At 42.1% G+C, this 25816-nt stretch overlaps 1 protein-coding gene across 2 annotated transcripts in view; it reads left to right on the plus strand.

The window, feature by feature from the left end:
- LOC138265331 (cytochrome P450 2J5-like) overlaps positions 1-17577 on the plus strand; it is a 102724-nt gene extending 85147 nt beyond the window's left edge. For both annotated transcript variants that reach the window (XM_069212952.1, XM_069212953.1), the window contains 4 exons: positions 6926-7067; positions 10494-10681; positions 11084-11225; positions 14196-17577. In XM_069212952.1, coding sequence (XP_069069053.1) covers positions 6926-7067; positions 10494-10681; positions 11084-11225; positions 14196-14374 — 651 coding nt within the window. In that variant the 3' untranslated portion in view covers positions 14375-17577. The remainder of the gene's footprint in view (positions 1-6925; positions 7068-10493; positions 10682-11083; positions 11226-14195) is intronic.
- Positions 17578-25816: the final 8239 nt, after the last annotated feature.

Genomic DNA, 25816 nt, shown 5'->3' on the forward strand with positions numbered 1-25816 from the left:
AAGACGGAACCTACCTTTAAAGACATCATGAAAAAGCTTGGTGGTCTGCAAGATTGACTGTCACCACAGAAGTCACACTCCTGCGGGCTGACCTGCTCAAACTGGGTGACAGGAAAATGAGGACCTGATAATCCAGCTGAAGGCCAAGACTCAGAACCTCAAAGATCAGATGGCCCGGCTACTGACTGATGCCGCAATGGCAGGGGCCCAACTGGAGGACATTGAAGTCTGTTCTTTGAGGAATAATATCAGGGTAGTAGAGGTCCCAGATAGAGTGGAGGGCCCCTGTGTTGACCTCTTTTTAGAGGACTCGATAATGAATGCACTGAAGCCTAGGGGACACCTAAAATTTTTCTCAACAGAGCACGCTCACAATATCCCCTGTCCCCCCGCCCGACAAGGTGCTCCGCCGCAAAATCCTATAACCTGCATTTTCAATTGCCAGGATCAGGATGTGACCCTCCAAGCTGCGCATCAGAGTGTGCCTATTTAGAACGAGAATACCACAATCAGCAATGATCTGGATTTTATACTCCGAGTGCAGAAGCTAAGGCGCAGCTTTGAAAATGTCAAAAAGGTATTGAGGCAGAAGGACCTCAGATATTCCATGATGTTTCAAACAACGTTGAGGGTAGTGGCTGAAGGAAAGAACTGGTATTTTACTTCCCTAGATGATGCCTGGAATTGGCTGGATGGCGATCGGCAGGAGGTGAATGGCTACAAGGGCAGCACCCAACACCTCCGAATACTCCAGCAAGAGATATGGGAAGATCACAACGGGATTCTCAGGATTCCTGGGAAAACCAAAGCCTGCACTGTTTGGGAGGAAATGCAAGAAACCTTAGATGCAAAGGTCAGAGAGGAGCGGACAGACACTGAACGCTGAGGGGAATCCACATCAATGGCTATCACCAGGGATGCCGTGGGCAAATACAACCTCAGCCTAACATGGAGGTCCTACAGGGTCCCCAGGAGGACCTGCCTCACAGCAACAAACAGTGGTTAGTAAGGGGGGGAGGGGGCGGTTTAGTTGGCAGGGTTGGTTGAACTACCCAGTTGAATTATACCTAACTTGGGGAGATAGGAGCTCTGAAATATTGAGGGGTGTGCAGTTCTAAGCTTGCCATTGTGGGGTTGAGGAGCTTATGGGGAAATAAAAGTATTTTCAGATGTTTTCTACTTATAAAATAGAATCACTGTTGAGTTATTTGAAAGGCACACTTTACCTAACAACACAAGTGTCCAGCTCTGGGCACATGCCTGACACCACCTACAAGGCCATGTATAGATGGGGATATAAAATGCTAGCTCATGCCAGGTACACCTTTGTCTCTAGGGCGGTGGGTATAGTACTTAAGAAGTCGATCCCATTAATACCCCAACAAACTTACTCTCACCCGCAGGGGAGATATGTGACTGTATAGAGACATTAGGAGGACCTCACAGTGAATATGTGCTCTACTTACATCCCACCGAAACTGCATGCCCTTGCTCTCACAAAGTTGGACTCTTTAGTTCTGCAATTCCCAAGGGAGTGGTGATAATGGGGGAAGACTTTAACATGGTGGTGTGTGAGGACTGAGAAAGATTGAGGACTAGTCTGGCTAAGGACAAGCCGAGCCCCTTCCTTGATTTCCTGGCAGCCATAAGCCTGGTGGATCGATGGCGATTGCACAACTCACTAGAGAGGCAATACAGTTACCACTGAGGAGCACATGGCAGCCTCTGTCATATTGACTACCTGCTCACTCGGCACCGACAGTCTGCTATCTGGACAGGGGGAAATCAGATCAATGCATACTGAACAATTCAACACTCTGGAGAGGTTTGGATGGATGGCCAGTGGTACATAACTCAAGACACGTAAAAACCATTACTTCAAGGAGAATGTGCGCAAAGTTGATTCAGATGTCACATTATTGGAAGCTTACAAAACTGTTGTTAGTAGACAGGTCCTATCCTTGATCTCAGGGCTCAAGAGGGATCAAAGAGCGAAAATAACAAACTAGAGGGAGACATCATTGAGCTGGAACGCCTTATTGAGATTGGGGGGGCTGGGTTGCGGCATGGACTGGTGCATGGACTGGTGCTTAAGCAGCAAGAGCATCATCTGGCCACTGATCCTTCTGGGCAGCACACAGTGCCACCGCCAACCGGCTATTGTGATGTTGGCAATAAAGTGGGCAAACTTCTTGCCAGGCTGGATAGGAGTGATCAGTCCTGAAACTGGGTGCAAGAGGTCAGGAATGAAGCAGGATAACTGGTTAGAGGAGGAGAGTATATAGATGGAACTCTGACCACCTTCTATACCCAGATATCCCCAGTGGTGATGAACAAGGCTGAGGATTTGGCTGCCCTTCTCAAATATATCCGCCTCCCTCAACTAACATAGGACGATGTAGCGTATCTAGACACTGATATAGCATTTGAGGAGACTGAGGTGGCAATACCGGAGCTTCAGGCGGGGAAGGCCTTTGGCTCCAGTGGACTTCTGATGGAGCTCTATAAAAAAATAGCCTCAAAACCAGCCCCACACTTACTAGCCATGTACGAAGAAAGAAGAATGCGAGCCCCCCCGCAGGACCAACAACTCACCATTATAGTAGTTATTCATGAGGAATTGAACTCCCCACTTCCAGAAGACTGCGCCTCCTATAGGCCCATATCATTAGTAATTGTGGAGATTAAAATATTGGGCAAAATACTGGCAACGTAGCTCAAGAGGGTGATCCACATGCCTAATATGAATCCAAAAAAAATTCAAGCTCGTGGCACAGCATAAGGGAGTCTGGCCTGTGTGAGGACCTCCCACTGGACAGCTTAGTTGGTGGTCTCTCTCTCTCTCTAGGACCTGGAAAGCTTTTGAACTGTCTAGGCTACATTTTGAAATCCTCATAGTTTTCTTGACGCACTGGGACATGCTTTGTGAGCCATCTCTGCGATTCTCAAACACGGCATCAGTGAGGTCTATTTCTACGGACCTGTGTTTCAACTTTTTAGGACTTGGTTGAATTCCTTGTCTTTCTGTGTTCTGTGTTCTGTTGCGGCAAGAGCTTCAGAAGGAGTCCTACTAATGAAAAATAATTTAGAATAAGGCTAGCCAGGTGATTAGGAGACCTTTTGACCGAGGACTCTTGGCATATAATGGACTACCTTATGTGGATTCCGCTGCAATAGGACTAGTCTTAACACCTCATTACCAGTGGCGGCTGGTGAACTTTGAAAATGGTTGGGCGTGAGAGGAACACCTCAATTTGCCTCTATGAGCATAGTAAGCATCCAAAACAGTCCCAACTGTAATCTGGGTTATGAGGGGTTCCCCACAGAGAATTTTTTTTTAATGTGGTAAAATGGTGCATTTTCTGGCACAGTTTTCTTAATACGTTGAACAAAAAGTGCTGGAGCGAATTGTAACATACTGAAGCTTAGCTATTGTTATGAGGCTTATCACACAGAAATGTATGGTGTCATATGTTCACAGAGTATTGTCTTTTATGGTGCATTTGTGGTCTGCCATGTTAAAATTGCTCTTTCTCCTATATTCTTAGCTCTGTTGGATGTTACAATACAGATTAAATATTGAAAACTAAGCTTGCCTGAAGTGCCATATTGACTTAAAAACAGTGGTGACAAGTTTCGGCCACCTATGTCAGTTCATTGGACTTCAGCTGAGAGTTCATGTAATTTATTATGAGAATACATAGTCCAACCTTGAAAAAAATAAAACCATGTCCCTGCTGCTGTGGAGTCAGACTGTGCTCTGAATACACTACTGCCAAAGCAGATACATGGTACGATTGTACCGAGGATGCACTAGGATTGCGAGAAAAAAAAACAGATGATGGATGGAATGCAGAGCAAATCAACCATTCACCCCCAGTCACTGCTCCGTCAGTTTTTTTGCTTGCCATGCCATTCCAGTTCGGACCCAACCATATGCAAATCAGTCTTGACCCTGTTGCCCATGGGAACAGTCCAGCCCGAACTGCCAAGCCAGGTCCTCCCTGGTCCAGAAACAAGCATCTTGGGACCGGCTTCAGGGTATCACCCTTCATCAGCCAGGATAGCTTGAATCTGGTGGCATAGCAAACACGGGACCCACTTCTGGGCATACCCTTCCCACTTAAGGCGACAAATGCAAAAAAAATAGATGATGGACAGAATGCAGAACAAATCAAACATTCACCCGGTCACATATCTGTGTTTAATCCATCAGTCTTTTTGCTTGCCATGCCATTCCAGTTTGGACCCAGCTGTATGCAAATCAGTCTTGACCCTGTGCCCCATGGGAACAGTGCAGCCCAAACTGCCAAGCCAGCTCCTCCCTAGACCAGAAACCATCTTTTCTCTGGGTCCTTCTTGCCCAGTGTATATCATACGCTGCCTCTTCCTGTCCTTAAGTCTGTCTTTTTAACATTCCTTGTCTTTATCTCTTTGGTCTCTGCCATTGAATGTATCTCTCTGACTTTGCCTTCTTTCTATCCAATTGTTATTCCTGTCTCCTTCAGTTCAGTCCTTCTCTATCTTCTTCCATCTTTTTCCTCCGGTCTCTCTCTCTCTATATATATTACTGTTTCTCTTGTTCTTACCCTTTCTCTATAAACCTCTTCCTCTCCATTTCTTATCTTTCTCTGACTTTACTTGTCTCTCCTTGTTTTTCTCTGTTTGTTTCTGGCTTTTTCCCTGTCTCCCTGCCACAGGCCTTTCCTAGTGCTTTGGTCAAACTGCAAATGTTTCTTTTGTTATGTGCTCGTTGCAAGCAAGCTTACCGGCTCCCTGGATGGTGTCCTACTCCAGTCCTGGTTTTCTTCTTTGAATTCTGGGACTTGTAGTCCTGGTTTTATCATAGCAAAAATAAGACTACAAGTCCCACAATTCAAAGAAGAAAACCCGGGACTCATGTTTTTCTTTTACATGCAACCTAAAACGATTGCTTTGAAAATACTTCACAGTTCCTAATGACTCTGTTCAGCCGGATGTGTGTGGGCACAAGCATTTTCTCTGTGGCTGCCTTTCTCAATTTGCAGGGCTTGTAAATTAAGAACTTTATAACATGCTTTGGATTAAGGTGAATTAATGAGAAACAAGGTTGTGTCTCACTCTCACCTTTCCGCTTGATGTGATGCACAGACGGTCCTTTCTTCTTTTCAGGACTGAACCACGATGGGTGCACGGGTCAGAGGGCAGATCGTGTGCACTGTCTAATCTTGGGTGGCTGAACTTTGTTAATCCACAGGTTATGCTGATTGACAGCGTAACTTGCTTTGCCCCCAGTTATGCTTATGGCTGGTGGGTGGAGCTCATACTCAATGGGCCACTTCTGGACAAATGGACCAATAATATCATCTTCTGGGCCTGTTTCAATGATATTTTTGTGATCTGGAGGGGGAGATTGGTTTCTGCCAGAATGTTTGTATCAGAGTTTAATGTTAACAACTTGAATTTTAATGTTACCAGTACCATCCACAACACCAACGTAGAGTTTCTTGATGTGACACTGAGAATTAAGGAAGATAAACTGACCACCACACTGAATAGAAAACCTAGTGTGGGGAATAGTACATTGCATGTCAATAGTTTTCATCCCATTGCTTTACCAGAGAGCATACTGCACTGGGAATTACTGAGGGCTTGGAGAATATGCAGCACTAAAGAAAAATATGACTAAACAAAAAGAGATGTTTACGAGATTTGAAATCAGAGGTTACAGTAAGGAGACTTTAGCAGCAGCTAAAAACAAAGTGATGCAAAAGAACAGAGATGAAGTTCTTTTCAAACCTAGAAAGAAGAAGAGCAGAGAGGGAGGCAGTGGCATATTTATTACCAAATTTCACAAAGACTACAGGAGTGAGAGCTATAATGGGAAAACATTGGCATCTACTTAGGAGTCCCCCTATTATTCGAGGCGACATGCCAAGGAAACCTTTAATCTTTTTCAGAAGAGCAAAATTGAGGAGGGATCAAGTAGTCAGAAGTGATGTGAGAATGCAGAAACAATGTTGGTTGAAAGTGAAGAATGGTTCCACGAAAGCAGCAAATGTAAGGCATGTACAAATGGAGGAAATAGTAGTATTTCTGGGAGAGGCAAACACCAAATTGGAGAACATTTTGCCTGTAAAACTGATTGTCATGGATATATTGAAGTGCCCTTTTCCCAAGATGTATGTGAGGAGTACTACTGTACCAGTTCACAAGCATGCTGTACAACATTTGAGACTTATAATGAACTATGGTTAGAATTCTTCAGTAGCTAGACACTTTCGTACCATGCATGGTGGAGACAACAGTGTATTGAGGTATGGTGTGATTGTGTTTCTAAAAAGTGGAGGCGAAGAGACAGGGAAAAAGAGCTGCGTAGACTAGAGTCTAAATATGTACTAGCACTAGACAGTAGAGAACCCAAATGTTTAAACCTCGACGAGGAACTGTATGTGCATCTCTAAATGTATGAGGCTAGGTGCTATGTCCTTAGATTGTTGTAAAAGGCTATACAGGTATATTTTTCCAGTGATATTTTGTGTACATTTACAATTATCTTTTTTTATGAATGTGATGTTGTTTGGAGTTTTTACATTTTACTGTATTTACTTTATTTTAGAATAAATTTTTTAGAATGGTATTTTCTGATTTGCCAAAGGGACTGCACATGAAATTGATGAGAAGATATCAAAAGAGACGATAAGTCTGAATTTTTCCCATTAGGGTTTTACATACTATTTAATATATGAATACTTGCTAAACAATCTTGAAATTTTTGCATTTACTTGAACTGTATTATTACGGATGATCAAAGTAGTATGCAGCCTTGACATGGGCAATGTGCATTTTTGGATAATATGTTAACCTTAGTTTTGCCCACTAGGGCTGAACTATGTACCATCATCCTTTCCTAACTATTTTCTGTACTTTATTTTTACTTCTGAAGATGGAAGATGATCCCAAATCCACGTACAATGAGGAGAACCTTATTCAGGTTGTGGCCGACCTGTTTATGGCAGGAACAGAGGCCACCACCACTACTCTACTTTGGGCCTTACTCTACATGGTGGCTCATCCGCACATCCAAGGTAAGACACTTTCTTGGGCTTCCAAGATGAGATACTACAGTGTTCTTCAAAAACAAGAAAAAATACATTCCACCTGACAATTTCTTCTGACTTTACAATTTGTCCTCAAAATGCCAAATCATCAATTTTTTTTACTTTTGCTGTAAATTGAAGGGCAATCTGAAACATTAATTCCTCCAAAAATTAGGCTCTGTCACACGTGATGTTCTATGTGACACCAGTAACATTTCACACCTTGGGCAGAATCTGCTGTTACTGATGCTGTTTTACAGTTTTCCTGGCAAGATCGAGTCCTGAATATATGCAACAGATTGTGTATCACAGAGAAGGATCTATCCCAATTTTAACAAGCATTAGCAAAACCAATAGGTCTTGGCTCTAAAAGGCCAATCTGTTGGCTGTGCAATGCTATTTTCATTGGTGTTTGTTTACAAATACATGCATCTTAATGAATGCACGCAGATGTCAGGCCGATGCATCAGGTTTTCTGCTGAGGAAAGTGTACTCCAAGGTGGGCACTAATACATACGCATGTGTTATGTAGAATGTGTGTGCATTCGTCATGACGCATGAACACGTGTCATCACACATGCGCACGTGCTTCATGATGAAGGTGCTCATGTTCATAGTGATGCATTTGTGTGCATGCCTCATGTCACACTGTGAACAAGTAGTTATTTGTAATTTACAGCTTTAGCAGGACAGACTGACATTTTAAAACAGTAAATTTAAAGTGAAAAAAGTGAAAAACACAGTGTGTGCCAGGGCAGAAAAAACAAGCGAGTGGCCTGGTAGCACTTTACAGCTGGCGGGCACTTGTAAAATAAATAAATACAAATATTTAAACCGGGGAGTGGGACGGTAAGCATCAATCGGTGGGGCAGGTGAGGTCATAAGAAAGAGCTTGCAGGGAAGGAGGGGAAGAACAAGCAGGTGAGAGGGGAAACATGTGCTGCCCCATTGGGCCCAGAAAAAGAAAAGGGGGTGTGGGTAGTACCTCGAAGTTAGCAGTGGAAGGATATAACTCATCCATTCAGAACCCTGTGAGACCAAAATAGAAAGACAAGGATATAGAGGAAAGACCTAGAATCATGAGCAGGTAACTCAGACAGACAGCTGAGACTTGGACAAGGGGCTGTTTGAGGCTGAGACCTAAAATAAGTGAAAGAGGCGGAAGGAGAAAAAGTAAACACACTACACTTGTCTTTTTATTGTTTCGTGCAGGTCACAGAGCTTAAAATGTTTGACGAAAGGTTTGAATGCCACCTCGTGCATGAATTGAGCAGCAGAGGTCCCAAGATCCCAGTTGCTTGCAAGTGCTGGACATTCTGTCTAGTTTTTTTCTTTACATTCTAGGACATTTAGACCTTCATTTGCAAACAAACCTTAGAGCCAGGTCTAGTGCTTTGCAGCTGGTACTCTAGCTCTCAGGGCGGTGGAGGACACGTTGTCCACTACCCTGACTTTTGTCTGCAGGTGCCAGAGATATGAAAGAGGTTTGCATTCGCGAACGGTGCGAAACGCTATTTCTGGCAGTTCGTGGATGCCAAAACCCTTCCTTATGTATGACGGGCAATTTGGTAGTTATTATTTGAGAGTTCTTACTTTTGGTAATCACAATTTTTGTGATTCTAAATAAGAATTTGCAAATAGGTATTTCCAAATTGTGAAACGCATTTTTTATGTATGAAGCATCTCCTAGTTACAACAAGTTGCAAAATGCACTTTTAGGCAATGCCATTACCGCCAATTCAAAACAGGTGTTAATCAGGTGTAACTTACATAAAATGGTGCAAAATGCGTGAGGCCCTTTCAAACTGGCGGCTGTGTTTTTTCTGGATTGACTTTTGAGGTTTTGGGCTGGCATGCAGAGAAGGAGACAGGAACGGGTTTTTAGGGTTAGGGTAACCCCTTTCAAGTAAACTCAGGAGAAAATGTGTGAAAAGTACAGTCTTACACGTCAGATTATTTTTGATTTATTATCTGATTTACATCCAGTGCTACAGATTCCAATTTACAGAAGCAATACCATGCCATGTGCAGGTGCTGTGTCACCTACACATTTTAACTTCTGGTATTTACCAGTGAGTAATGGCAGTAGCTTAGGGTGTGTCCCAAAGTGTTTCTTTTCTCATTTTTTCCTAGAATTCTTAATTATTATCTTGTACACAATTAATGATTACATTTATTTTCTAGCATTCCAGCAGAACTTACAATATTCAAAACGTTTTAATTTAAGTGTTTGGCACATTTCCCTAATGTTTTAGGATGTGTTCATGGTACACACATCGCTATCTGTCCACCATCTGCAAATTAATTTATTTTTTCGTAACTGCAAAAATACTCACTCCCTCGATATACAGGTTGTGTGTGATGCCTCCTGCATCATAACAGACCTTGTAGTCCGATACCCAGGCAGACATGATTCCTATATGTTCCACCACAGTGAGATATGTATATAATAGGCTGTCTCGGGGTGATTTTGGTGCCAGTTCTCTACTTGTTAAGTCAATATAAAATTCACTTACAGACAGTTTACCATCCAAACTAATAGCAATGAAGCTTGCTTTACATTTTAGAAGTCAGTGGACATGCATTATACCCTTGGATCTTAGCATTATATTTAAACCCAAGTAAAAGCAGTGCTCACGAAACAACATGCTCTATAACAGAGAGGGCCTTTAGAATACTCAAAGGATGCTTCAAGCATCTGCACAGTGGTGGAGCCCTCCAGTACCATCTGGAGATCTTGCAAATTCGTGCCATGCAATGGTACTTAATATTGCTATGAGAAGGGATCTTCAAAATGTGGCAATTGAATCGGAATCTAATGTTCAAGAAGGAATACCATACCTACAACTGTAGCAGGATGCATCTTGTGCTGCTGAGGTAGAGCACATCATACAGAGATTACTAACAATTATTTTTAAGGAAAGTGAAAAGAAAAGATGCCTAACAAATGCCACACTACATGTTTTGTTAATTCATTTAAATCGAAAATGCCTTTTACTCTGGAATCCTAATATATTTTTGTTCTTTATGCGAAAACACTGTACCAAACAAACAATTTACATATTGATTTCTGTTTTGCAAACAAACCTAATAAGAAGTAATAATAAAAAAGACGACAGCCATATGAATGGTTTCTTCTTCTTCTGCTTGCACTACTTTTCTCAGCAGTACTTGCCTTTGGAGTATCACAAATATCATAACTGTATGTTGGTGTGTGCATACATCAGGTACAGAGGGGCCACTTAGGGCCTACTTTCCCCACTGTCTAGGCGTACCTCTGGGCTTTGTCATTTGATGGCTCAGAAACCATCATAGGCAGTCACGTGAAATCAAAATCACAGCAACATGGGTTTATGAGCCTTAGTGCATAGACCACAATATAATGATTGAATGCATGTCGGTGCCTCTCCACAGAGAATGTCCAGAATGAGTTAGATGCTGTTGTTGGATCCAAGCAGTTGATCGAGTATGAGGACCGGAAGAGGCTTCCGTACACCAATGCCGTGATCCACGAGATCCAGCGCTATGGGAACGTCATACCTGTAGGACCTCTGCGACAGTGCATACAGGGGACAACTCTGCTTGGAATTCCCATCGCTAAGGTATAAAATGGCCATGTTCATAGTTCTCTCGTACATGCAATATTAGTTCATGTAAACAGCCTCCTGTGTAATGCGAGGAAGACAGAGTGCAGCTGTCAAGGGCTGTCGTCTCAGTCAACAACGCAAGCATGCTGGACCTGCCTTTCAATAAGTGCAATGGGGAAAAAGAAACAAGTCCTAGCATGGCTGTAATAGAAGATCAAAACAAGCTGAAAGTTGTCCTTTTGAGTTGTGACCCAGTCACAACTATGTGTATTTCAAGCTGGGCACTTGTTGGGATTTCTTAAATCACATTCTATAGATGTTCAATTTCTCTTAAACTAAAACCTTTAAATATTGCATCGGTTATCAAACACCTCAGGTCCAGACACTAACCTTACCCCTCCCTTCTCTTCTTTGCAGGGAACATTCATCTTGCCAAATATCTCCTCTGTTTTGCATGACCCTGAACACTGGAAGACCCCTCAACAGTTCAACCCAGACAACTTCCTCAATGACCAAGGACAGTTTGTGTGCAGTGAAGCTTTCTTACCATTCCTGGCAGGTAGCTGTAACCTTCCTTTCTGACTTGTAGAAGCTTGAAAGAAGAAATATCCAAGGAGGAAACACTCTGGGGTCTGAATTCATGAAGAGCAATGGGACAAATCTGTTATGTCCTTTAATTGATACCAGATTAGCCTATGGTAACTGACCCTTGTACCAGCCCAGCAAACTAAAGTATCCACCCACCACCATTCCACCCTGACTTCCAAAGCCCGATGCAATCACACCAGAGATTTGAAGATTAAAGTGTCCATACTGTCCACCGCCTGTGAAGTTCCAACAGTATTTGCATTCGTAGCCTGTCACTTTTTATAGTCGTGGACCGTAATACTTGTCAGTTTCCAGTGGGTGAGCTTTACTTCCTCTAAAAGGATATTGAAGGGGTTTCCCTGGAAAGGCATTGGATAAAATAGTGCACTTTGAAGTCTAATGTTCACAGTTGCTCACATTCACTCAGTCACTGCCACCCACTCTCAATTCGCTCACTCATTTTCACTTACACTCACTCTCAACACTTTCACCCTATCTCTGGAACACACTCTCACACGTCTACCTCATTTATACATCTCATTATCTTATTACCACACTTTCTTGCACTCACTCGCTCTCATTCTCACTCACACACACACACGCACACACACACAAACACACACAAACATGTCCCAGTGGGTGAGCTTGACTCCCTCTAAAAGGATATTGAAGAGTTTTCCCTGGAAAGGCATTGGATAAAATAGTGCACTTTGAAGTCTAATGTTCACAGTTGCTCACAATCACTCAGTCACTGCCACCCACTCTCAATTCACTCACTCATTTTCACTTACACTCACTCTCAACACTTTCACCCTATCTCTGGAACACACTCTCACACGTCTACCTCATTTATTCTCGCTTATACATCTCATTATCTTATCAAAACACTTCCTTGCACTCACTCGCTTTCATTCTCACTCACACACACACACACGCACACACACACACAAACACACAAAACATGTCCCAGTGGGTGAGCTTGACTTCCTCTAAAAGGATATTGAAGGGGTTTCCCTGGAAAGGCATTGGATAAAATAGTGCACTTTGAAGTCTAATGTTCACAGTTGCTCACATTCACTTAGTCACTGCCACCCACTCTCAATTCAGTCACTCATTTTCACTTACACTCACTCTCAACACTTTCACCCTATCTCTGGAACACACTCTCACAAGTCTACCTCATTCATTCTCGCTTATACATCTCATTATCTTATCACCACACTTCCTTGCACTGACTCGCTTTCATTCTCACTCACACACACACACGCACACACACACAAACACACAAAACATGTCCCAGTGGGTGAGCTTGACTTCCTCTAAAAGGATATTGAAGGGGTTTCCCTGGAAAGGCATTGGATAAAATAGTGCACTTTGAAGTCTAATATTCACAGTTGCTCACATTCACTCAGTCACTGCCACCCACTCTCAATTCAGTCACTCATTTTCACTTACACTCACTCTCAACACTTTCACCCTATCTCTGGAACACACTCTCACAAGTCTACCTCATTCATTCTCGCTTATACATCTCATTATCTTATCACCACACTTCCTTGCACTGACTCGCTTTCATTCTCACTCACACACACACTCGCACACACACACAAACACACAAAACAGGTCCCAGTCTCTTTCAAAAGCAGGCACTTTATCACACACACACACACACACACACACACACACACACATTCTCTCACCCGCAGGCATACATACACATTTGTGGAGCATTGTTTTACTTACACTCAGCTGTCTGCACTCCATGGACACTGCAAACAGGCACACAGCCCCCTAACAGTCACAATTCCAGCCTCAAGAGTTGAAGCAGCAGACGTCAGTGCCTGTGCAGTGCATGCAGCATGTGATCATGTAATGTTGTGTCCATGCTTATGCACTGCACAGACTTCAGCTTTTAGCTAGCTGTGGAGCGGCCTCTTGCTTTTTCACAATTGTCATAGAGTGTGGCCAATGAGGCTCATAAACTCACCCATCTTGTGGTGAGTTAGAAAAGGGATGTATGACAAGCTGGTTGACATGTAGTCCACAGCACTTCAAAGCTGGCTTCCTTTATCAGTGACGTTCATGAGCATCATTAGAGAAGTCCCAGAGGTGTGGAAGCCCCTGAGGCCAGGACTGCAATTCTGCCAGCCCCAAACAATCTGTGACATGGCTTGTGTATATGTCTTCATACAAATGTTCCAGCCATGGTATGTTATGACAATTAATGTTGTGCTAACCTACTTATTTTTGGTCAAGCATTACATTTACTGTAGGTTTAGGCATGTAAGCATGTAGGAAAATAAGAGCACTCTGGAACAAATTTATAATAAAAAACATTGGGGCAGAGTTATGAAAAGTGGCGCTGCACCCAGTGCCCCTTAGCGCCCCCTAACACCACCATGTGTGCGCCGTATTTAATATACGGCACACTATAGCAGTAGTTAGGAAACCAGCGTCATAACATTTTACGCACGCTTGGCGCTTTGCAGAATTAGCATAAAAAATGTTGACGCTAATCCTGCAAAGCCCATTATAAACAATGGTGTGCCTCCTTCTAACACCTGCTCTGAGCCAAAAGGAACCCAAGCAACCCACACCGGTTTTGGTGCGTGTGGGCCTCATCAGTGACTTGTAGGTTGACCCCAATGGGAGAGTGAGCAAGGGACCCAGGTCTCTCCATACCACTGCACCTAGGGAGTTTTAGCAGCTGGTAATTACTTGGGCCACATTTCAGGTTTTATTTAGAAGCTGGAAATTACTTGGAGAAAGCGCTTCATGGCTTCTTCTTTAGTGGAAACTAATGCGCCTGATACACCAATGTGTGGAACAGGATCTAAGAAGTAGTACTTAAATCTCTGCCAGTTCCACATCTTTGTGCCAGGCAAGGGGGGCTCATCTGTGAGATCTCACACTCCAGCTTGCTTCTTTCTTCTTTCCGCAGGACACCGTGTGTGCTTCGGAGAACAACTGGCCAGAATGGAGCTCTTCACCTTTTTCACCAACCTTCTCCGGTCCTTCACCTTCCAGCTGCCTGAGAGCGTGAAGCATGCAAACCTAGGCTGCGTTTACAGGCCGATACTGAAGCCACTTCCCTATGAGATCTGTGCCATTCCGCGCTAGACTGGGGACACGTTCCACATTGATGTTTACCTCTCTGTCTTCCACATCAGATTAAAGTCATTCTGTTATGATTGCAAGATTGAAAGAAGCCTGTACAAGTAGTGTTATACGCCTATGAACTGTCTTTCACAATATTCCCTATTTTGACAGTGTGGGCATAGGAGGTGACCTGCACTTGTTACCAGCAATGTTCTGAATGCATATAATGTGGCTGTCCTAGCCCACAACAAGGATGTCTAACCACATTCTTTGAGGGCCTCATTCACAGTTTGTTTTCTGGATTATGCCTAACTAGGTAAATAATTGTCATCTAGTTCCATAGTATTCAAGTGTATTGTAATATGGAAAACCTTGCGCCCCACTAAAATTGTGATAGGAGACCCCCAATGTACAGTCCACAGGTGATTGCCTCCTGGCCCGGCTGAAGGTATATCTTCCATAACGTGCAGCCCAATGGGTTTTAAACTCCATGTCCTAGCACTCACGCCATGGCTAGGTTCTTAGCAGTATTGTGCAGTTGACAGACCAAGTGCATCATTTAGAAATTGCTGGAACTTGAGCACAGTCATAACTTGGTGGTAGTCTTGCCCGTCCAAATCCACAGTTCCCCTCTTTATGTGTAGGTAAAGGAACCACAGAATGTCTTACATTGGTGCCCCAGCAGGTACAACAGTTGGAAATCATCCACTTTAGGTTCATCAATTCACAGTGATGTAACCCAAGTCCTACTTCGGTTATGGCTAAGGCGACAGATTTCCCTTGCCCAGATCTGCCTTGCAAAGCATGGTGGACCTAGGCAGGGAAACAAACGCTGGCCATCATCCACAACGAGAAGAGTCCTTAGGTGTTGGGGCCATGGTGTTTGTTTCATGGCCCCAGTACAGCATTCATGTGTGCATATAGTCATCTTCCTCACCAGCAGATACTTAAGGAACATAAGGCCAGATGTAGCAAGCGTTTTGCAAACTGCGAAAATTGCAGTTTGCGCCATGCAAAATGCCGATTGCGATGCTCATTCACAATTTGCGAGTTGGTACCGACTCGCAAATTGTGAATGCGACTCGCAAATAGGAAGGGGTCTCCCCTTCCTATTTGCGAATCGTATCGCTATGCTAAATTGCTTTGTGACAGCGAATGCGGTCACAAAGCAATTCGCAGTTACCACCAGTGTCACACTTGTGGTAACCCATTCGCAAAAGGGAAGGGAATGTTGCCAAAAAGGGTTTTTCAGAGTAGGCAGTGGTCCAAAACCGAAACCAAATGATTTCGTTATTTTTTTTATTTTGCAACTCGTTTTCCTTTAAGGAAAACGGGCTGCAAAATATAAAATAAAAACCTGCTTTATTTAAAAAGCAGTCACATACATGGAGGTCTGCTGTCTTCAGCAGGCCACCATCCCTGTGAGTGCAGGGACTCGCTATGGGGTCGCAAAATGCGACCCACCTCATTAATATTAATGAGGTGGGTCTTTGCGACCCCATAGCGACTCGCAGACGGTGTCTGAGACACCGTTCTGCATCCGATTTTGCGAATAGGACCTACCTACATCTGGCACATAGATATTCCATGTACGTGAGGATTATTAAGCATGGCAGACGGTCTTCTGCTAAGGTGAAAAGGTCTTGGACGCCCTCAACCTGCAGGCTGGCAAGACAGTCCCCAAAGTATACAGTAGATGGGTCCATAACTGAAATATAATGCTTTGCCAATTGTTCCTTCTTTCAATTTTTTTTAAAATTAGCGTGATACTTCCTCTGATGGGAGCAAGCGATTACTTAAAAATGATGATGATAACTGATAAAGAAACTTCGGTATGTTAAAAGGCCATTCTTTATTATTAATAAAAAATCACCATTTCTTCGGGAATTACTTTTAAATTGAAGATGAGTGAAGGATCAAATTGGCATGAGATTGTGGGGATGAGAAGGCAAAACACAATCAGAATTTATTCTGAGGATCCTACAAAAATTTAGCACTACCAAGTAAAACATGCAGGACTTATTTTTAGGGTTGTTGCATCATTTCTGCTGAGAATTGCAAAATACGGGTATGGATAAACCTGTTGATATAACAAAGATCGGAGGTCATTTAGACGGTGGGGGAATGAGAGCACCACCACAGTACCCCCACCCTGCAAGACTCACTCTTCCTCGACCACTTTAGAGCTGGATGAAAGTCAGGGTATCTGAAGGTTGATCCTCAGCTAGTTTCACCCATGGAAACCTCAGACTTGATGGCTCATCCAACACTTTGTTATCAGGTCATAGTGATGGTCATCCTGACCTATTTAGGTTGGAGTGACTTTCATGGGTTTCCTCTTCACATACACAGAAATCCCATGCAGATATATCAAAACAAGAACCTCAGTGTGTGTGTGTGTGGATAAGGGGTGGGTGATGGCCATTGTGTCATCAAGAAACAAAATCTGCTTTGGAAGTTTATTTCTTGAAAAAACAGGTTTGTTGAGCAGGTGTAAGAGACACTACAGCTGTTTTGCCGGTTCTGCATTTCGGGCACTTCGACAGACAATTTGGAAATAGCCTGAAGTTGCACTAGAGTCTGCTGGACCTGTGGATATTTGTTGTTTTTGAATCTGTCCACCCCAAGTGACACTAGCCCCCACCAGAGGTTTCCACTGGAACAGCTGTGTTGCAAGAACCAATGGTCTGCATCAGCAGCCCTGTGACCCCTGCATAGAGGACTTCATTGGACCCTGAGTACCGTGACTGGAGTCACTCCCACTCATTTGTGAGCCGAGGATTCGACCAGAATTCACTCCCGTGGATGGCACTGCATGTGCAACATCCATTGGTCATCCTTAAGCCTGCATCGCTCAGCATCAGGAAAACTCCATAGAAGTCAATGGTGGATGTGCTGTAAAGTTTGGAACTCGACTTAAAAATGCTCTGGTGGCCAGGTAACTGCCTAAAGTTTGCCCTTAAGACTCCTAGACCTCTATTCTGTCGGTTCTGGCTGCCCAGTTCTGGTTGGGTTAGCTGAACTCAGTGTTTCAAACTTTTACAAAGTTCCTGAAAGTTTCCAATGTTTTGACTTTCCAATGCTTGCTTGCTCTTGATGGTAAAGTGTTTAAATGCTTTATAAATTCATATCTCAGGAACCCTGTAGTGGACTTAAGTCGTCAAGGACTCTAAAAATTCATAAAAATATGCTCTGTTTTTAATAAAATGTTGTTGTGTCCCTTTCTTGTTTGACTTTCTTTTTTCGTTGTTTAGTGCTGTTAAATGCTTTACACATTGTTCCTAGGCTAAGCCATGCTGCTCTGTGCCATAGATCTCAAAGGGTTGAACTGAACCTTAAGTGAATAACTGACTGGACCCAAGGAGATAAATGTGGGTATACTGCACGATAAGGCCCCAAACTTACCATATAACACACACATTTTCTTACAATTGAGGAATGTCTTTAGATGTTATGGTATAGATTCTGCAGGCTAAATTGACACATGAACACTTCACTATTCTTGCTGCATTTCCTTAAGTTGGCAGTAGTTTATTTTTATATAGTTAAAAAATGTCCATTAAAAATATATTTCAAAGAGAAAGGTTTCCTGCAGTAGTGATCGCTTTACCTATCTAAAAGTGACATGATCATGTCGTAACAATATACTTAAATGCTTTAGAAAAGTATCTAAATTGAATAAAGGGACCATCGGAAGAGAGATTCTAGCGTATCTGAATGGAAAAAAATGTAATGTAGTAGATATACCTATCTACCTCTGATAATGTTTTAATACTAAGATACTAAGATACAGTGTAGTTCAGAAGTGTACAATAATACTCAGTTTCTCATATATATATATATAGATATATGTATCCAAACAATGCTGTGTTGATTCTACGGACATCAAAGGAGCGCAATCCAGGGCAGGGGTTTTGTGAAAATTAGTTCATTCAGCAACGCGTTTCGATCTCAGCAATCTTCGTCACAGCCAAACAATAAAGCGTGCCCACTCTCCCTTAAAAATAAGTCCAACAAAATCAACTCTGTGAGAAAAGGATGAAAATAGAAAACAGACCATTAGAAGATCAGAAAACAGACCTCCTCCCACACTGAATTATCGCATATACTTGTTCATGGTCAAATGAGCGATATAGCTTATCTCATAAACATTTTTGGCAGCAGATCTATTATTTATATTAAATTAAACAAATTTTAACATAACTCAAGAAATTCTCCCTCATACTAATTAATGCTTGAAAGCAAAGTGGCCATTGCAATAGAACCATTGTTTAAGCATAATTTGGGAGATTCCTCTGCATTCTCAATATTGGTATAATTTATCTTAATTTTCATAATTTTCCATTCTTTGTCCCGATTCATCTCAAACATGCCCAATCTCCCTTAAAAATAAATTTAGCAACATCATCTCCTTGAAGAAAGAGGGGTGAAAATCGAAAACAGACCCATATGGAATAAAAAAACAAACTTCCCACACAAAAATATTGCATATACTTGTTAATTGTCAATTGACCAGTATATCTTATCTTATAAACATTTTGGCAGTAAATCTGTTATTTATATTAAATTAAACAAATCTTAACATAGATGAAGAGATTCTCCCTCGGTTTTGTGAATACTTAAAGGCCAAGTGACCATTGCAATGCAACCTTTGTTTAAACATCATTTGGGATACTCCTCCTCATTTTCAATATTAGTGCAATTTATCTTAAATTTCCATAATTCTCAACTTTTTGTCCTCATTTGTCTCAACCATTATTCATCCTTTACTATACAAATCATAATAATAATGATTAAAAAAGGACACACATTTAAACATCTCCAGGGAGCAGGAAATATATCACTTGCAACAAATCCAAACAAATCATTCACTACTGATACTTCTTAACCAATATGAACAAAACGTTCCTCATCTGTGTTCAGTCCTCCTGGTCTGCGACTATTCAACTGAATAATGTATTCCGATTCCATGAACCTGAGTCTCTTTTACCTGTCTCCTCCTCGTTTGTTGAGTACAACCCTGTCAATACCATAAAAAGACAAATCATCAGCATTTTGTCTGTGCTTAATAGACCAGTGTCTTGCCATAGGATAATTTGGATCAGCATTCCTAATGGCCCTCATAAGTTCCAAAATCCTTTTCCTAACTGGGAACATTGTACTGGCCACATACAGCAGTCCACATGGGCACCTCAATTCATAAACACAAAAATCACTACTGCATGTTATGAACTTGTTAATGTATCTCATCTTCCAACATATATGTCTTCACATTTCTGCTCATTTTACACGCCTTAGAATGATCACACTTGTAAAACCCTTGTTGTCCAGTCAACCACCCCCCTTGATCTTTTAGAGGGGTTGTATAACTATGTACTAGTACATCTTTCAGTGACAATGATTTTCTGTATGTAATACAGGGGTTTAGTGGAACATCAGTTCCAATCACTGGATCAGATCTAATAAGATTCCAGTGTTTGCCCACCATCTTCTTAATAGCGTACTAAGCAGCATCATATGTGGTGATTGAACGGATTTGGTTAGATCCTTCCCTCCTGCTTACACTGGGGAAAAGAAGCTCATCCCTAGATTTAAGTTTAACCTTTTTCCTGGCTTGTTGCAAAACTTGTGATGGATAGCCTCTTGCTCTAAATCTCTCAATCATTCTGCTCTCTTCTGCATAATACAATTGTAGATCACTGCAATTTCGTTTGGCCCTCAGAAGCCCCCCATAGGGGATGTTCCACTTCAATTCCTTTGGATGGTGGCTATGGCCATGTAAAACACTATTACCAGCTGTTGGTTTACGATATAATGAGGTATGAATCATTTCTTCCTTAATTTGGACAAGAATATCCAGAAATTCTATTTCCTTATCATCAACTTTATAGGTAAAGGATAGATTTAAATTATTATTTGAAATATATTCAAAAAACTTCTTGAAAGTATTTAATCATCTATATATCTTGTCCAAAAAACAATGTGTCAAGTCCACTCCTCATTTTGATCTGTCCACACTACTTGTTTCTCTCACCAGCCCTTGCAAATACAGGCAAAGCTAATTCCCATCGCAGTCCTGACCAGCTGGCGGTACCATGTATCTTTAAACAAAAAAAATAGATTTTTTTTCAAACACAACTTTAACATTTCCAATAACATCATGGAATGATCATAAAAGCAGATTGATTTGTCTCTAAAAAAATGTCTACACACAGCAATTCCCTGCTCATGGTCAATGCAACTGTAAAGTGAAGCCACATCCATAGTAATCAGTCAATAAGTTTCCTGCCATGGTGTCCCACCAATCTTGGTAATGAAGTCAGTATTATCCCGGCAACAAGAGGGTAAATTGAGGACATAAGGTAACAAATATGAGTCGGGATAAATAGATGTTGGTTCACACAGATTATTGTTTGTGGAAACAATTGGCCTACCCCCAAGATTACTTCGATTTTTATGTACCTTGGGAAGCAGATGAAAGCAAGGAGCCATAGGTTTCTTCACATATAAAAACTGATATTCCTCCTCACACAAAAGGCCTAGAGTCCTCCAATCTCCCAACATGTCATGATATGTCTCCAAAGTGCTTGGTTCATAATCACCTGATCTCATTAACTGTCTTTGTGCCTCATATGTGTACTTTCTGATATCCCACAGTACAACCTTCCCTCCTTTGTCTGAGGGTTTAATAACCACATTAGTATCCCGTGCTAGGAATGAAATTGCTTCTCTCTACTTATGTGTATTGTTGTCAATATGTGGAGCCCTTTTGGTTTTCCAAATTTGAGAAAGATCCCTTCCTACAACTTCATGGAAGGTATCAATGTTATCATGGGGTGTGATAGGGTTGCAAACAGATTTCGGTTTAAAGGTACTAGGAGATATTCTATCTAGTTCCAAATTCAAGTAACACAAAAGGCCTCTCTCAGTTGCCCAACCAACCACCCCAATTTCCAATTCTCTAAGTGCAGCTAAACTTCCTATGTCACCTAAGACCAAATTGTCAAAAGTACCATCTACTGTCCCAGGGTCAATCATGCAACCTTTGGACTTCTTTTGCTGCTGTTTGAATATCTTCATCAATTTTAGTTTGTGTTAGAGAGAAACATATCAATCTGTGATTTACAATAGTCCATGTCATTTACAGGACAAAAAGACAGTCCTAATTCCCAAAGAGAACGTTCATCGTTGGTCAATATATGTTCAGAAAGATTAATAACAGTCATCGATTGCTCATCCATCATTTCTGTTTTGTTTTCCGGGTCATTCTCCCATGTGGCATCTTGGTGACGTACTCCTCCCCGACGAGCTCTGTTTCGTTTGCATTGTTGACGCCTGCTCCTTTTGGTGTTTTTTGCAGGGACCTTTGCTTTGTTGTAAAAGACGGTATTCATAAACAGCAGTCAAAGATGTGTTAGGTGTATTAGAGTGTTCATCCGGGTCCGAATATAATTCAGAACCCGATTCCGAGGTGACTAATTCTAGTTGCTTCCAGCTGCCAACCTACTTGAATTGTCTAATAGCTCCGCCATACTTCCTTCCAAAAGTCAGTATCCTGCCATTAGCATAGTTTCGTTTGCCCGAAGGAATTTCAGTTTTTTCTTTGTTTGAATCTCCTCCTCATATTTGCACACTCTAATTTCCATCTCCTTAAAAAAACGCATTACCTCCACCTGATCTGGATGTTCATCCAATGCAGTCTTTAATTTTAATATTTCCTCACATACTTCATCCAGTTCTATTTTGGCATATTTTGATAACAAGCTCATCATTTGTGTGCATGCGGATGCCATAAGGAATGACCATACCTCCAAAAGTTTAGGTCTAGCATTTTGATAAGTTGGGGTAATGAAAATTCGCAGGCCTCTCAGGACCCCCCACTTCCATATAATTATCCAAAGATGTGACCTCCCACCACCTGTTGATCTCCTTTTTCAATAGTTTTTCATAATGGTATAACTGTTCTTTAAGGGTTTTTCCTGTACTTCTAATTCCTTCTGCAGACGTGGAAGGAGTCTCAAGATCAATGTTATCAGATTCATTAAAAAAGCTGTGTGCCTTCTCAAGCCTTTTAAGTCGTGTCTGCACCATATATACAAGATATATAAACAAACAGCCACATCGTGTTCATCAGTTTCCGATTCCCCAGTTATTCAAATACCCTTGTCCATGTCATCCGTCTTATAAGCAGACCGAAACCTCGGCCAATAGTAACCATTGACATTTACAATCACCGCAACTATGACTTGGCCAAAAGGGCACTTGCCTTCTGAAATGTAAGAAGTGTAAACACAATAAATCCAGTGGTACGGATTCAAAACAATCCCAGAAAGATAGCAGCAGGGATCAGCCACAATAGATAAATCCAAGAATCCAGCTGGCGATCACTTCCACCTAGAGGGGCCAGTGTGCATAATAATAATATATAATATATATATTACCTAGTGGCGTTCGCGAGGGCGCGAGTTATAGTTACCTTAGGCCACGAGTTTTAGTGACTTGAAAGAACTCTAACGATAACTGCTGAATTTCTATGGTTTTGTACGAGTAAACTGAGAACCTAACTAACGTCCCTGTAACCTTTGGGTTTTTCAGTGAATATATATATATATATATATATATATATATATATATATATATATATATATATATATATATATATATATATATATATATATATATAGATATACATTTTATCCAAATGGTCAGAGTCATTTTCTTAAAGGCTCACTCAGCTACCGGTGCCGGTAACAAAGGAGCCCACCCTCAGTAGATATTTTGGGGGTTATTACAACTTTGGAGGAGGTGTTAATCCGTCCCAAAAGTGACAGTAAAGTGACGGATATACCATCAACCGTATTACGAGTTCCATAGGATATAATGGACTCGTAATACGGCTGGTGGTATATCCGTCACTTTACCGTCACTTTTGGAACGGATTAACACCTCCTCCAAAGTTGTAATAACCCCCTTTGTGTCCAAAAATGTATTTACGTCAATCCAAAGTTCCTTTAGGCAGATTTATTGATAAGAATAGCAACCACCAACACATTTCATCTCCAATTGAGTCTTGCTCACTGTAAATTAGTGTTTTTATACCACCCTTAAATAGTGTGATGTCATTGTTACTGCCCCATTGCATTCTGGTTATGGTAGGTTGACATTATACAGAAGCATATCTGAAAGTGAAATTTACAAAATAAAATGAAAAATATCACTCAAATTAGAATCCTCAAGTTGAAAGAATGTCCAATAAAAAATCAAATTACATTACAATAATTACTTCTATATAAATGAGACTTAGAACCAATGTTATTTTCTGCATTTTACATATGTTGCCTCCATTTTTGCAATCGCTAAATTTTCATCATGAGAATGTTCCCCGCAAGTCTTCTGTAGGCCCTACTGAAATGTGCCTTTGTGAAAGTGTCCAGTCAATTCAACTAGTAAAGAGAGGCAGACAAAGTGAAACCTTCTTGAATGCTTACCAAAACAGGAGTAGAGTTTCCCCTAAAAATAACTTCTACAAGTGCAGGTGAGCGAGTTGTAACTGCTTAATGAGCACACTTACTGTGTGCTCGTTCATCACTGACTCTACTGCTTTGGTGGTGGTCCAGTACCCAGTTGACTTCTGAGCTAATTGGAGAGACCTGTGTGTTTCAGAGTAAGCCAAAATGATATTCACCCGTGGTTTTGCATCATTGTGCAGGATCAACTACTGTCTGACCCCTTCCATCAAGGTTGATCCACCCTGAACAAAGAGATGTTCACAACTGTGCACCCAGGGCCCATAGGTCAATACCTACTTGATGATAGAGAGTTCTAACCACAGTGTCCTCACCATGTACATTTCCCCAGATGCCAGACTGGATCTGGAAATGTTTGTAGCAATTCCCTTGTGCATTGGTAGGTAGCGTCCTGTGGCTCTGGGTTGGTTCCCCACCCCCTTAATGTGACATCAGGGCCCCTATATTTGGATCACCGCCACGCACTGAGTGAGATCCTTTATCAGACCTGTCAACTTCACCAAACACCTCACAGTGTGAGGAGGGGGTGGGGCCTTGGAGGGGGCATAGCCTTCTGCCGTGAAGCACCTAAAAGGCACTTTTGCCCCCACCCTGGCCCCAAACCCCCTCCTGTAAAAAACATAAACAAAAGTTTGCCCAGGCTGCTACCGACGTCCTCGGGTGTTTTCACACCCATTAATGGACACCGGCAATTAAATGCCTTCGAAAACGAGCTGAGGGTTTCAGCTTGTTTCCCTGCCACCGTATGATATTGTTTCCCTAGCGGGTGACCGTGTGAGGGGAGCTAATATCATCTGTCACACGTGGCACCGTGTGAGTTGGCAGGTCTGCTTTCTGTATGTGCTTACCGATGCGGATCCAGAGCTCCTGAATCCTGTAATGTCTGACAGATTGGTTCCCTTAAAATTCTACTGTGTGCAGATATGTTTCTCCCTAAAACTACATGGTTTAAACTATATCATGACTGTAACTAACCACTGAATGTCATTGACTGACACGCATGACATCTGTGTCTGGTGTCTTGGATCCAAACACAACTGCCCCAAGATGATGAGAAAGGCCATCCTCAACCGAGAGGCAAAACTCTCTGTCACCAAAATCGGCGAGTCAAAGAAACAATCTTGGTTGAAATCCAAGGCATAGTCCATTTCCCCTGCTCTCACTCACATGATCAATCATCATCAAGGTCACAGGGCTTAGGTAAGTCCAAAACCTCCTACAAAAATCATACAAAGTCAAAGCACTGCTTTCCCTGTAGAACCACTTGGAGTCATGCAAAGCTCCAGAAATGGAGTTAACCCCTCCTCTCCTCAGCTCATTCTAATGCAAGTCCCTCTTCGGGTCTGGCCCGACCAGTCTGTGACACTACAATAACTTCAGCTTCCAAAGGTGGCTATGAACCAGATTTTCTTTGCCTTACTGGATCCCTTTGGAACACCTTCGGACCCATGGATCTGAGCAGGCCTGCAATTGGTTCACCATCAGTGGATCTGTCCTCAGCGCCAACTGTGCCCCTTGGCCTAAGACAGAGGCGGACTCCATTTCCGACTTCAGCTCTGCTAACTCTGGCCCTAGTTCCAAGCACGATGCCTACATCTTGTGCCATGACTGATGCCTCAGCTTTGGGTGTCGACGTTGATACAGATGTCACTGTATCAGAAACCGAGCCAATAGTATTATCTGTGTCCGAGACACATGCTCTGCTGCCCAGAATCTGACAGCATGCCCACTCAAAACCAGACACTTGTGCCCCACAATATGATTTTGGGGATAATGATGGCAATAACGAGACAGCAAATTTATTTGATGACTTCCAGGAAGCCAGTGGTCTAACACTTCACCAGCATTGATCTCTCCGCACCAAATCCAGTGAAGGCCACTGAGAAGTCTGCCTTCTTTTAATAGTCATTGGAAGAGCAGTGGAGGTTCTTGACCT

The sequence above is a fragment of the Pleurodeles waltl genome, chromosome 11 (assembly GCF_031143425.1).
Source record: "Pleurodeles waltl isolate 20211129_DDA chromosome 11, aPleWal1.hap1.20221129, whole genome shotgun sequence".
Classification (NCBI taxonomy): Eukaryota; Metazoa; Chordata; class Amphibia; order Caudata; family Salamandridae; genus Pleurodeles; species Pleurodeles waltl.